This window comes from Coloeus monedula, assembly GCF_965178545.1.
Source record: "Coloeus monedula genome assembly, chromosome: 1".
Taxonomy (NCBI): Eukaryota; Metazoa; Chordata; class Aves; order Passeriformes; family Corvidae; genus Coloeus; species Coloeus monedula.
This window is the reverse complement of record NC_138781.1, coordinates 32,011,629-32,026,677: the sequence shown is the minus strand read 5'-3', so window position 1 is coordinate 32,026,677 and position 15,049 is coordinate 32,011,629. Positions and strand designations below refer to the sequence as shown.

General features: G+C 36.1%; 1 protein-coding gene across 1 annotated transcript in view; it reads right to left on the bottom strand.

Annotated features, from left to right (window-relative positions):
• The window catches only part of LOC309577828 (dynein axonemal heavy chain 11-like), a gene marked incomplete at both ends in the record, with an annotated part of 72,595 nt that overhangs the window by 34,402 nt on the left and 23,144 nt on the right, over positions 1–15,049 (bottom strand). The window contains 2 exon segments of the mRNA XM_082290074.1: positions 9,875–9,976; positions 10,746–10,928. Coding sequence (XP_082146200.1) covers positions 9,875–9,976; positions 10,746–10,928 — 285 coding nt within the window.

Here is a 15,049-nt window from a genome sequence, read left to right as displayed (position 1 = left end):
CACTGCAGATAAAATAAAGTTTCATAGTCTGTTCACTTGCTTTAGGGAAACCTCAGGAAATCATTCTCCAGTGACTGAAGCAGAGAAAGGGCCAGGATGAAAGAAAGAAAACACCTCAGAACTACTTATAAGGACAGTCATTTACCACTGCCCATACAGACAGCTGTTTTTCAGAGAAATGATAGTAATCAAATAATATTTTTCCAGTCCTTTACATGATGTAATCATGAACAGAAAGTATGCTCTATACTTAATATAATTTGATATTAAATGCTTGTTTTTTTGCTGGTGTCAGCTGCTTAAGAGCTTAAAAGAAAACTCTTAAATGTGCTCATTCTTGAAAGCTGTACAGATTAAAAAATCAATCTCAAATAACAACTCACTCTCATTTAAAAAAAAATTTTCTCTGTGTAAAAAACCAAAGTAACAAAATAATTGTTACATTTTATATTTATGAAGTATTTTCCACTTATATTTTTCAGAAAAATCCTAAATACTTACTGAAATGGTTAAACATTCAATCTCATGAAGACAGACATGGAATTTAATGACAACAGAAGACTCAAAGGCTTTTGTTATAAAAGAGGAATACAGATGATCCATTAAGAAAATAGAAATATCTTTAATCAAAGTGTGCTGCTTAAAAGAGCTAGCATGTATATGCTTCACAGTATAAACACAGGAATTTGGTGTGTGAAGGCCTCCTAAACCCCAGTTCCATTCATCAGAGATGCCCAACATCTGACAAGTAAAGGACCATTCCTGTTGAGGGCTCTAACAGCAATCTTTGCAATGTAGGAGTTTTGCTTTGAAGTATTTTAGACATTCATTTTTGCCTACAGAAGTCATTGGATTTTTCTTTAAATCATTAACTGAGGGCAACAAGACAATAAATCCATTAATTTACAAGAGGGCTTTTTGATTTATCCATTCTCTCTTCTTGTTGTCACTGACTGGTAAGCCATAAACAATAAAGAGCACCCACCTCATTCTCCAAAAGAGCTTTGAAATTTGAAGATTTGCTAAACATAGAATGATTGTCTATTTAAATCTTCAGTAATTTTACCATACCAGCCAAGCACCATAAATCACTTGTGACATTGGCTAACAAGGGTTTAAGAGTTGGAACATGCAGTGTAATAAATTTCCAGACAGTTAAAAATCACTATAATTTTATTCTAATGCATTATAGATTGCCTGTAATGTCATCCTGGCCGGGGTGACCCATTTCTAATTTTGAACAGCTGTTCAGCTCGGGAGTTAGTTAATGATTAAATATAAATTGCCTGATTTATTAGTCTGAATGGTTGAGCTTCCAGGTCAATGCTATATAGACAAAATCATCAGTCTTGATGCTTTTCAGAAGTTAACTATCTCCTGTTCTAGTCAAAAAGAATTTATTCTCAGAGGAAAAGGCTTGACATTCTCAATTAATCCTTTCCAATATTTTCCCCCTTAACTTCCACGATAAGATCACTAATAAAACCTCAAATTCTGGAGATAAACTTCTTTTAATTATGTGTAAATCTTAAAGACCTGGAGACTAACTATGGGCTAAGGCCATTGACTCCCACAGAGCTTCCAGAGGCTTTGGAGGTCTGCAAGGCCAGGCCAGTAGGGACCATCTGAGGTGTCTTGGGACACCATTCTCATATGCAGATAGTAACATCAACTGTACTGTTTTTCTACCAAAGGAAAGATTATTTATGTGTTTTACATTTCTAGCATAGTAATTTCAGAATCAGATTAAAAAAAATAGATTCTGTTTTAATTGCGCTGGGGGTTTTTTATTAGTTTTGTGCTCTTACAATAATTTTTTTCCAAACTGGTTTAATATTGATTGCTAGCCTCTGCTGAGATATTTGCACAAACAAATGTATCCACACTCTGATCTTAGAAAGCAAGGTCACAGTGATTTTAAGAAATCCAACTTAAAATATTTATTCAGACTCCCTTGGGAGCTCATGTCATAGTGTAAATATTCCTTGTGCTTTCTATTTCCTGTCATAGACACTTATTTGTCAAAAAAATGAGTCATTAAAATTCTAGATGATGGATTGAGACAGAACAATTTCTGTAAAGACCTAGGAGAGACTGCTCAGCAATGCTGTGGGTGACTTGAATGGTTCTGTTAAATAGGCATGTGGTAGCTTTAATGATGTTTGTCTGCAAATAAAGCTAATAATCACACTGAAATATATATAATTTTAACATAAATACATTTAATTCTTATTTAAAAATTATTAGTTTCTGTAAAAGGGAAAAAAACTAAAAGCAAATAGCAAATATCTGGCGGGTGCCTTCCACTTAGTTGCAATCTAAAGTGCAACAAGGGCAGATGCAGGGCAGCTCCATCCTGACCTAGAGGATTATTCAGTCTTTCTGCTCATTAACCAGAGGCTGCCCAGGCTGTCACAATGTGTTCACAGTTGTGTATAAATGTGGTGACTTAGTTATTGAGATTTCTCTCTAGCAATCATGCCAATATTGGTTTCTCAGCAGTACTTGATTTTTAGGAAATAAAATTGTGGTGCCGCACATTTTACTTCACACAATTTTGCTGAGAGTTTATTTGTGGTTTCAGATTGTTTGGTTTGGTCGTATTTTTTTAATCTAAATGATTTCTAATAAGTGTCATCTTGTATATAAAAACTCACACTAGGATGAACATTCAGGCAAAATCTTCTTACCTCAGGTCACTCAACCAAGTAAATTTGTTTATTCTGTTGACATCATCTTGACATAGGACTGTTTCTTCAACTGCTTTCTCAAGTGAAGATGGGAGCTTATGCAGAAAAGGGATGCATAAATAGTGTGGCTAAGGTTTGTTGTTTGGAGGCTTTGCTTGTTTTTTAAAAGTATTATTATTTTTTCTTTTAAATAATATATTTTAATGACAATAATTGTAGACGGTACCTTTAACTTTGAGGGACACAAACTTCAGAGGAAATGTTTTGCTATATACTGTGGTTTTTTTCCTGCAGCACCTGGACCAACATAAGTACATTTACTAACAACACTTCTGGTCAAAAAAATGCAAGACAGAATTGTTATTTTCAGTTTGCATATGAGCCTGGAGACACAAAATGATTCAGCAATTTGCTCATGAGCAGACATTATGGCTAGTGGCAGAACACATGCAGGTCTTCTGCACGCTGATCTGCACCTTCAACCACACTTCTCTGCACTCTGCTCAGAAGGCAGCAACATCCCTGGCTGTGCTCTCAGGGGTTTCATACTGCACATGACTCAAAACAAGTTGCCTCAAAGTGATTTGTTTCTCTAGAGTAACTTACAGAGCCAACAACAGTGAGGTCCTCTTGAGGGCAAAATTTTCCTATTTCAGGTTTCATGAAAGAACAGCAGCAGGAGCAAGGTGTGCATACCTCCACAAAAATTATTTTTTGCTGGTTTTGCAGGATCAGAGATTTGGATCTCTTCTGTCAGGTTTGATGCTTGAATTGGTGGTGTACAACCAGGAAATTTAGAAATTAATTATAAATTAAAAACAAGAAATTTATTGACAAAGGGGGAAAGATGCATCTTATAGATTAATAAAGAAGGTTGACTTGATTTCTTTAGGGATAATGAGGCTTTGGAATGAAAATTCCACTTTTTATGGTGGTGAATCTTAAATTGAGAGACTAATGAGGGCTTATACTCAATAAAGGCATCTAACAGAGATGGGCTATAAGTAAAATGTCATCAGTCTAGCATTCAAGGCATCAGAAGAGCGAGCCCAGTAACAGTTCTCTACTCTTTTTTAGGAGAGACTTATTTCTAGACACCTCAAATTTCCCTGCATGATAACATAGAGCTGACTATAGTTCAAGTGCACTCATCCATCAAAGGCTCAGGTAGTAAAGATGAGAGAGACAAACAGTAAGGAATGCCTCAATGTCTGTGGGATTTGATTTTTTTGATACATAATAGTCTCCTTTATCACAGCAGTTCTTATCCTATGATTTCTAGGAAAAAAATAGGATAGTTGTCACTACAAAACACACTATTCCCTTTTGTCATCCTTTCATAGCATGTAACATAAATAAAGTCTGGCAACAGCAGAATTACATATTGCACTTTATACCCCAGCACCCTAAATTCTATGGGATAAATCATGTATTTTAAAAACACTTGTTTTTGAGGAAGCTAGTGCCAGGAAACTATGTTCCACAAATCACAGCAGAGAGCCATTACTCTCCGTAGCAAGCCTGCTGGACTGTGCCCTTGTAAAATCCTTTTTAGGCACAGACTATATTTTAAGTTCTCTCATATATTAATAACAATTACTGTAATGATAAATACAATCATTTATTGATTTTTTTGCACCACTTCTGCAAAAAGGATAAGTTTGGCCCAACTTTTTAGCCTTAGCACTACTAAACTTCTCTTTTTTTCTTCTTCTTTTCATATTATAGGCATAGTTGTTGTGATATGCACATGAATGTAAAATCATAATTTTCACAAATATTTTTAGCAGATAACTAGCCTCACAAAGGATAGAAATCTGATTTATTTCCACTCAAAATACCTATAAAACAATTTTTCTTGAGAACAATCCTTTTTCATATTTCCTAACTGCCTTTTCATTCAATTTACTGTAAATACATAGTAATTGTTGGACTTGATGGGATATTAAAAATTTAACATGCAAGAAAGGATTTGTGGGCATCACCATCCACAGAATATTTTTTAATCATCTTCAGAATGTTTTAAATGTTTAAAATTACATACTGTATTAGTATTAGTACCAGCCTGTGTATATTTACCATCCAAAAAAAGATTACTGTAACAATATTTATTACAATGTTCCCATAGACCATAGAATATTTTTGGTCAGAAATTACCTTTAAGATCATTGAGTCCAGCTGTTAACCCAGGACTGCCAAGCCCACCACTAAACCATGTCCCTAAATGCCACATCCACACGTCTTTGAAATGCCTTCAGGGATTCTGACTCTACCTGGCAACTCTTTTGGTGAAAAAATTTTTCCTAATATGCAATCTAATAATTTTCTGACACAACCTGAGGCCATATTCTCTTGTCCTATCACTTATTGGTTGGGAAGAGAGCCTGTCCACCTCCCACTGCAGAGCCTCCCTGCCCTCCAGCAGATCAATACTCCTGCCCAGCTTGGTGTTATCTGCGAACTGACAGAGGGGGCAGTCGATCCCCTCACCATTTCTCATTTAAAGATATATTCTGGAGCCCATGAAAAGTGAAAGGAGGTCAGTCTCACTGTGCTGCCTGGTGAAGGTGTGTTATTGATTACTAGCAGTGGCACTGGTTATCATCACTCAGAATTGCTGGCCACAAAAATTTCCATATGAAAAATATGGACAGCTCTCCTTCCCTCTCTCTCTTTGCCAAGAGAAAGAAGCTGAATTATGAGTCAGGGAGCACAGAATATCCATGAATGCAGAAGCAGAGGTCACTAGCTTCTGATGCTCTGCCTTCAAGTTTATTCTTCAGAAAATTGATAGAGGAAGATGGAAAAGAGACAGGCAAATAAATGACTGGAAGGGAAAAGGGCAAGAAATGAACTGAAGAATAGGGGGCAATCCTGCAGACTGGATACAGTCAGCCGAAAGCCCAGAGAGAGAGGTACAGAAAAACATTCATATATAGAGAGTGACCTTCCTTTAACATTAGAAGAATTCTTGTTTTTATGGACACAACTCTGAGTTGTTTACTCACACAACTCAGATAAGGACTAAGAGCTTTCTACAGGCTGATGGGGTGCACAGGGTTATCAGCAGCTAAGGTAAATAAAATCTAAGTACTTGTTGCTGAGAGGTGCCTGCATGGTTCATTTTTCTTTTCCCAGAAAAAAAATACAAGTTTGCCTTCCTTTTATACTAATTTCGCAGACTTCCTTACACAGTGAATCTTACCTTTAAAAAGCCTGATGTGAGCCAGCTGGAACAAGCTGCATAGGGCAGGGGTCCACATGACAAAATACTGAATGATAAATTATGCAGATCAAGCAGTACCAGGGATGGAAAAATGGAACTGTTGAAACTTTGCTAGATGTAAAACCATCTAGAAAAGTCAAAGAAAACTGGCGAATATGTCTGCAGCATTTTATTCAACTATAAAAATGGATGACACTAAAATGCCAGTGTTTCATGCTGAATTTGCATCTTTTCATCAGCTAATCCTGGTTAATGCTACTGCTGTACATAAGAGTCATCCCCATGAACAGCATGTTGCACATCATGTCCTTTAGCATATGGATTGATACAAGTTCCCATCAGAGGAAGCTGAGCTGATTTTAAATGTAACATTGAACAGTGCAGTTCAGGATCATTGAATAGGGATGAAAATCTGCAGAGAAATTTATTCACTGTTGACCAGGTTGTGCATGTTTAAATGGAGAAAAAGGATGAACCCAGAGAGCAAAGTGCAAAGACAGGAAAGGATCCTGTTTTGTACTCACCAGTCTGCAGACTTCATGCCATCTGAATATGTCTAATTCCATCTGAACTTGTCTAATGAACTCAGCCTCTCATCATCAACATTTTACAGGTAGAAAACCAGGCACTAACCATCAGAGGAAATGCATCTCTCAGCCATAGAATTTCCTGTAGGTGAAGCTTTTTGGATTAACATTTTATATCTTGTTATAGTTCTGAGAGCACAAACTTCCTTCTAAGATTCATAGATTCTTTGAAGTCCTGGTGCCTGCCAGCTTGAAATTTTGTTTTTTCCTTCTAGCTGCTAATCCTGGGGAAGCTATCAATATCTTTTTTATGTGTCTTAATGTTATGTACTAGTTATAGACATTTTGATAATTTCCAGTCTGCCACAGAGTTGCTAGATAAAATTAAACTTATAATTAAACCAGGTTACTCCAATCACTTTCAAATATTTTCTTTGAATAACATTTTAAATCCTCTCCATTAAGAAGAGATTACATGGTTTCTGTTCTATGAATATAACAGGTACAGAAATAATTGTTAGTCCAACAGTACAAAAGCAGTTTGTGGAAATCAGTAACTTCAATCACCTCCCAAATGGAAAAAAGGATGAAAAATAGATGAGACTCCTGTTCCCATCTAGAATTTGCAAGACATTTGAATGAACAATATTTTGCACTGGCCTGTGCAAAGGATTGCACTGTAACTGAAGCTTTTGAAGTGAAATGATTTGAGGCTGTATAGTAGAGCACCTAAAAATAATGACTGTGCATTCCTCCTGAGAGACGAAGGCAGCATGTGGACCACAAGAAGCAAATACAGAATTTCCCAAGAGGAATAATTGGTCTTAAAAAATAATTTTGCCAATAATACTGAGTAAGGAAATGGTAGATTAAGACAAGAATTATGTAAGTGTATACATTTTTTAAGGTTTTTCATATACTAAAACTGAATCTCTTCTTGGCATCTTCAAATTTCTGGACTAAGTCACAACTCAGTTACAAGAAACAAGTCAAAACCAAGTTTTCCTTAGTGATGTGTGCAGCAGTTTTTACTAGGTAACAATTACCACTTGCTCTCTTAAATGCTACAAATACATCTTAGCACATATAGTATACACACTGCATAGACAGTTATTTCCTTTTTATGCTTTAGATGAAGTTCATCTCGTAAAACATTACTGGATAAACTAAAATTCTGGTTTATTTTTGGAATCATAATATGGTATAGTTTAGAAGGATCTTTAGGGGTAATCCAGTCCTACTCTCAGCTCAATACAGGGCTAACTTCAAAGTTTTCTTTGAATTCTTCAAGATCAGACCCCATGTCTTCTTTCATAAGCTACTAATAAACAAATAGCAATCACGAAGTATTAATAAAAAGGTCAAATATGTATTATTTTGCATTTGTCAACAGTGAATTTGACCAACTATAGAGTTATCCATTCAACTACCCCATGAGCTCTGAGCTAATTACTGTTATAACTGCCAGAGAATTAAAAATTACAGCTACAGTTCTTTAGAAAAGTTCATCAAGTGGACCAGCTAGGGTATGAATCACTTAAAAAATAATAGTTCTAATGGGATCCTCCCACCATGTAAAGGAAATCCTGGTTGAATATGCAGTATGGATTTATAAAGTGGTTTGTAAAAATATCCATAGTAAATGGCAATATGACAACTGTTGGCCTAACACAGGAAACAGACAAATGCAAAGGAATTGCAGCTTTGCCTGAGGTACAGGATTCTTCCTGTTAGGAACTAAGCATAGCTGAGAGAAAGACTCCTGCTAACAACCCTCACAAAAATGCATGAGGAGAGGAAAGGAGAAGTAAATAAATATTAAAAAAGGGGAAGTAAACAAATGTAAAAAAATGATGATTCAAATTTGGAGGCTGATTGAATGCAAGGTCACCTAAACCAGGAAAAGATTATTTTAGATACTGTCAGGCAAGGAAGTGAGATATATTAGTGCTCCTTTTAGAGGAACACATTAAAACAATAAAAGACTCCATGAGTTTCAGGGGGGATTGCTGTGTATTAAAAATAAGCAAAAAAATAAAATCACCCCAAAACAACACTAGAAGGCTATTTTTGTCTGAAAATGTTTGTACATAATAAACATACATCAGTATAGATGTGTGAAATAAAAAAACCGTGATGCTTCCCTAAAGCTGTCTTTTAGTGCAGATACAAGCTTCATTAGGGCAGATTTTGATCTGAATGGGCAACTCCAAGGTCATAAGGCTCAGGTGGTTTCACATGGAAGCAAAATACCTGCTGTAGCAGCTGATGGGATTTTTGGCATGGGGGTCAGAAGAGAAAGTGAGATTGTAAAAGCTATCTTTGTTTACCCATTAAAACTGCATCTCCTTCAGAACAAGAAAAAAGTGGATACTATAATACCAGGAAGAAAACCAGGAAATTTCTGAAATAAAGAATTAAATTCTGAAATACCATAACCCACAGGCTTCCAAGAATTTCAATTAAAAATGAATCTTGCTCATTCTTTTAAAATATAAATTCAAGAGAAAACAGTGAGAATAATCCCCACATTACAGATATTTTAGTTTTGTTTATTGCTTGATGTCTTAAATTGTGAGATTTCAGACCTAACTATTACCAACAAAAAAGTCTTAAGCCAAGTCAAACTCTTTTAAACCTAATTAATGTCATAGCTTTTGAACCATTTGAAGCTTTCTTTGCTAAGTGAGAGATTAGCTTGCAGCAGAAACTCCTTCCACTCACCATCTCCCAAGATACCATAAGATGTCTTTGTATCAAGAGTGCTTTGTGCTGCAGTTGCTCTATTAAATGAATACTGAAACAACAAATAATCCCTCTCAAAAGTTCAATAGATACTTAATGACAAGTGTGGTCTTCAGTTATATCATTAACTCACAGGACACTCGTCAGTAAAAGACTTATCAAAGTTTGCTCTTCTATGTGCATGTGTGCACACTTGTACCTGTGTTTGGGGGTCTTTCAAAAAATCAAAGGAGATTTGATGTTGTTTTTACCATATGTTTAATGACAAACATTAACACAAATGAGCTTCTAAAGCCCTCTCTGGCCATTGTTGCTATACTCCACTAGGCCATTACTCATATAAACACTTAGCATACCCTCCTTGTAAAACTCACAGCCAGTTACTTCTATCAACCAGCATTTCAATTATTAATCTATTGGTTATAATGTGCCTAGATGGCTTTGAGGAAATTCAGTCACTTCAGATAAACAGCTTCATGTGCTGCCCCCCAAACTGCGGAGTGTTCTTCAGTACATTTTGGGGGAAAATGGTGATAATCCCTAAAGAGATCATGCCTTTAATATTTGAATTAGACAGTAATAAAATCAATAGAAATAAAACACATTAAAATAAATAAATAAATAAAATTAAATTAAGTGGGCTCAATGTGTTAGAGAACAAAGCTTATTAATCAAGCAGTACTTACAAGCAGCTTTTTCCTGATAGCTTCTACTTTTTCTGTAGCTGCTGCTAATTCAATGTTAGCCTGAGCCAGCACACAACATTTTGGTTCTCTCTCACAATACACCTTGAAAAAGACATACCACATTGGTACATTAGAGAAGAAATTGGTCTCACTTTATTACAAAAAATTACAAATGACTCCTGATGAAAGAATTTCAGATAATCCTAGTAGTCTTTCACTACATATCTTTGCTTTAGACCCATCTTTCTTCAGATGAGTCAGGCAAAGATTTCTTTCATTATTGACTACAGCAGATTTTATGATAGTTATAGAATGATATCTTTAGCAGAACTGAATGCAACCTTAGTGGATCTACTCTCCAACTAAAATTAATTTACATGTATCACTTTCATGATTTTAGAATACAGGTGGAAATCAGACAGTCATTACACTTCAGTAGATTTCATCTAAAATTGATAAGTTTTTTACTGTTTTGTAATTGAACAAGAGCATGCTGTAATACTAGGATGAATGGAGAAATCCTGCTGCCAGGTGCTCGAGGGAATCACAAGTGATAAGCCCTGTCTTACACTCCAGACAGCCAGACTCAGGATGAATGTTTCAAGTGAAACATGTACATCTGGAGAATATTTGCCAACTGTTGCACTGTAATGACAATTGAAAAGTCCTGGACAGATACATCTTTTTTACCACTTCCTAATAAAAATAAATACATGCATACATACTGCTAAGAACTGAACACTTCCCACTTTATCTCTGGTTGATGTTACATGCTCCCCAGAACACTTAGCTGAGCCTCCTGAAATAATAAAAAAATTCATTAACAGAAATTCCCACATCAGAGTTAGTTCAAGAGCTGATATTTACATACCTCACTGAATTTTACTATGTTGATGACCCAGGCACAGAGACCAGCTGCTGCAAAGGATTTTTTACGAACATAATTTGGGTTGAAGTCTGGATCCTTCAAGTAATGCTCCTTGGCAACCTTCAGACAATTCTGAGAAATATGCTCCTTATCATAGTCGATTAAATCTTGCAAAGAGTCATCAACCTGTGAGAAGCTCCAGTGTATATAATGTCCAATTTTTTGAGAAGCAGAAGCTAAATCCTACTTTCATCTCAAATGTAAAACAGGAATCCTGCACTAGCTATTTGGTTTAAACACGTGATTCAGTACAAAGCAAAAATATTTGCCCCAAAAGCCAGAAGTATTCACTGTCACAAACACAATTTGTGATTTATGTCTTGCTTGAGGAATTAGAGATAGATGAGATAAATACAATGAAATGCTCTCCCTTTCATTTTCTCCTATTTTTGCATTCAATAAACCCCAGTGGTGCTCAGACTGGCTTGAGTTTGTCAATAAAGGTACACAGAAAAGAACAATGCAGGGTCATACCTTCTCCCCCTAAATTCAAGATACAAGACAATGAAGTTGTGACTTAGTTTCTCTTTTTCTGACTCTCTTTTTTACCTATTATTTTCTTCTCTCATGTCAGATATTATCTGATGTCCCTTTGATAATTACCTTTCCTATAAAGGTTTTCCAGCTTTGGTCCTTGGAGCCTTTCCCTTTATGTGACAGTGTGCTGGTTTTGGCTGGGGTAGAGTTAATTCTCTTCACAGTGGCTGGTGTAGGGCTGTGTTTTGGATTTGTGCTGAACACAGGGTTGAGGACACAGAGATGTTTTTGTTATTGTTGAGCAGGGCTTACACAGAGCCAAGGCCTTTTCTGCTTTTCATACTGTAACGCTGGTGAGGGGACTGGGGGTGCATGAGAGGCTGGGAGGAGACACAGAAAGAGCAGTTTCATACCTTAGTCAGTGACACAGACAGTGGGATCAAGTTCACCTTCAGCAAATTTGCAGATGATGCCAAAGTGAGTGGTGTGACTGACATGCCTGAGAGATGGGGTGTTATCTAGTAATGCAGGATATGAGACCAGATAAGGTATCTGTACAAAAAAGCTGGGTGATATTAGGGCAGTCTGTTACTCCTGAGGAGTTACTGAACACTGGGAGGAGCTCCGTAGCCTAAGCCATTGCAGTAGATAAGCTGCAAGCATTTCATGATCTAGGTTCAAAATTCAAAAGCTGGAGCTAATAAGAGACTGAAGACTTTTTGCGAAAAATTTGAGAACCATGAACTTTTTCCCCTCACTGTCCCTTCTTCATCTTCAAAGGGTTTCCTTTTAGATACGAAGAGGAAATACCAAGAAGCCAATGATTAGTTCAGTTTTGCACTGAAGATTTCCTTAAATAGTCAAGTATTCACTCCAGTTTTGAGGTATAGGAAAGCATTTAAAATTTGTCAAACTAGCCTCCATCTTTTGCCAAATTTGCCTTCTTTTTATTCCTCAGTTCCAAGTCTGAAACCACAGGTCACAACAAGGGACTGAATGAGAGAAATGGAAGTATTCTATATGAGAACACTGTACTTACTTAATTTTGGGTTTGGAAATTAAACAATCATCAGTTCAAGCAGCTTTGTCAAGACACTTGCTTTGGCTTAACAGTGGCTTAGATCAGTGACTTTATATCAGCTAGCATCAGTTTTACATGAAATCTGAGCGCCTCCACAACTTTCTGCAACTATTTAATTATCTGTTTAAAAGTGGATTATGATTTCATTGGGGCAAATTTATCTGGAAGAGTAACCCTGGGGGGCGTTCTGTATCATCAGCAATTGTGTGTTTGCAAGATTACCACACACACTTTTAAAGATACATTGCCTGAGGCCAAAGTCAGTTATACTTGGTTCGTCCTTATCCTTGTACCTCATGCTCATCTCACAGGCTCATTTTCTGTCAGGTCTTGCTTAAACCTACTTTAATTACAGAGAAAGACGATATTACAGTGATCAAGATGTTAATACTTGGATCAAGCACTCTGCATTGGCAGCCTCTGTAAGAATTTAATATCCTTACAAAACGTGTTTCTACAATTGTTGGGGGCATTTTCCATGTACACATTTATTAGATAGGACACCCACAGATACTGTCTGTGGAAATGACAAATTTTAAAAATCAATATGCATTACATTATAAAGGACAAGTTACTAATCAAGTTAAATATGTCCCCCATCTCTTGTGATGTATCTTTTATGATTGCAGTTCCCAATGTTTATTGGTTTGCATCTTAGCAATGTATATTTAAAAAATTAAATAATGCATTTACACATGCAGTTTTGATGTGGTTTATATTTTCTCTAACACAATTTGAGACTCCTGCTACTGAAATTAACTGCAAGTGAAAAGTTTAGAACAGCCACATGCTCCTTCTGTTCAAGTTTTTAAGGACATAACCTCATGAACAAGTATTACATTTACAGTATATTGTTCTTCTAATATGGCATGGTATTTTCCATTAAAATAAACACCTACTATAAGTCACATGAGTTAATTATATTTCTCTCTTTTTTTTCCTAATGCTTAGTTATCCTTTGCTTGCTGATGCCGGCTCCAAAAATATGCGACAGTATAACTGTTTTTTAAGAGAGAAAAAAATTGAACAGGTTGCAGATAAGCCTTAGGACAGTATTTCTCAAATCTACTACCCCTTACAAAGGGAAGGAGTTTTTCATGCTGGTCTCTAGAAGTTCAGTCCTCTTCACATCAATAACTTTTTCAGTATAGAGCTCTTGTTGGCTGTTAGGAAAGATGGAAACAGTGTGCCTTTAGCAATCAGACCATGAGTGGGGTGGCTCAATTATACCAAGCAAATAAAAAACGCACTTCAGCTGAGGGTGGTAAATAAAAAAAGCTGGCCAGTCTGGATCCATCTTTGTTCCTAATCCTCAGGTAGTGTCACTATCACACATATACCTACACCATACTCTGCACATTTTCTCTCTTTAAAGGGGTAGGTCCTATTTTAAAAGGCAATGGCATATGCACCTTCATGTATAAACTGCTCTGGCTGACAACATTCAGAGCACAAAAATGGCCAGAAAAATGACAGCAGTGTTACTGCCCACTATTTTAAAACCTTACCAGCATCATGTTCGTGGTAAAACTCTTGTTTATTACTACACATGTGTGTAGCCCTGCCACATTTATGTGGAATCCAGTCTCACCTCACTTTTCCTAATAGGTCTGATCTAAAGTGATTTCCATTCTCCACCTAATCTTCCTTAAGTAATACTTCACTCCAAGTCAATACCTCCAAGATATTTACTCGCTTAAGGTTGTAAAACTCAAAAAGCTCTTGTAAGCTCCAGTTTGAAATCTATAGAAGAGGAAAGCAAAAATAATTTTTTAAAGGGTGACATATTTTAATCAATTAGGAAGAGTCTTCACAAATTACTTAGCTGAAGATGTATTCTCATTTTCTGGGCTTTTTTTGGTAACACAAAAATGATAGAAGATTAGTGTTTAGAAACTATCATTGGCCTTATGAAACAGTTTTAGATTAATGTAGCACAAAATGACACTTTCATTTCCCATGAAAACATTTCAGAAGTGCAATAAAGCAATGGACAGTGGAGTACAGTAATCATTAGTGTCAGGCGCTGAACTTCATCCCTGAAACAAAGTGGCCCAAAGATGTGATTATCTCACAATAATCACTCTATGTGTTTCACCTAGCTGCTTAATGAAGTAATTAAAATTGTGTTAAGGGTGTATTTTGAACATTCAAATTTATCAGAAGCATATGGAACCAATACAGGAAAAGCATCACTGAAAAGTGTTTGGTAGGATGTTGAACTGTTGGATCCCATTTGTGCACCTTTAATTAATTGCACTATTTGGACTTGAAACTTCATGACCATTTTTAAGGCCTGTATAAGATATGGATCAGCTAAAGGCTGAAGTCTGTAGTTATCATAATAAAGAGAAATATAAAGGTCCTGATCATGTCTTCATTTATCTCAGTACCAAAAATCACTTTTCTCTTAATAAAATTAGGATCAGACACAAGGTAATTAGAAAGGTATTAAATATCATCTAATGGTAAGTGTTTAAGAAAAAAAACCAGAAGAAAATGAGAGACCATTTTGATTGTTTAGACAGGACAAGTCTTCCCTGTTGGTCAATATCTGGAAACTACAGAATTCTTGGCAATTTGAAGTTTCCATAGCTCAAAATCAGGAATTATCAACTATTACAAGTCAGTTAAGAACTTCTCTCTGCACTATTGGTAAATGACACAAGGTAAACGAGATTTTCTAGCA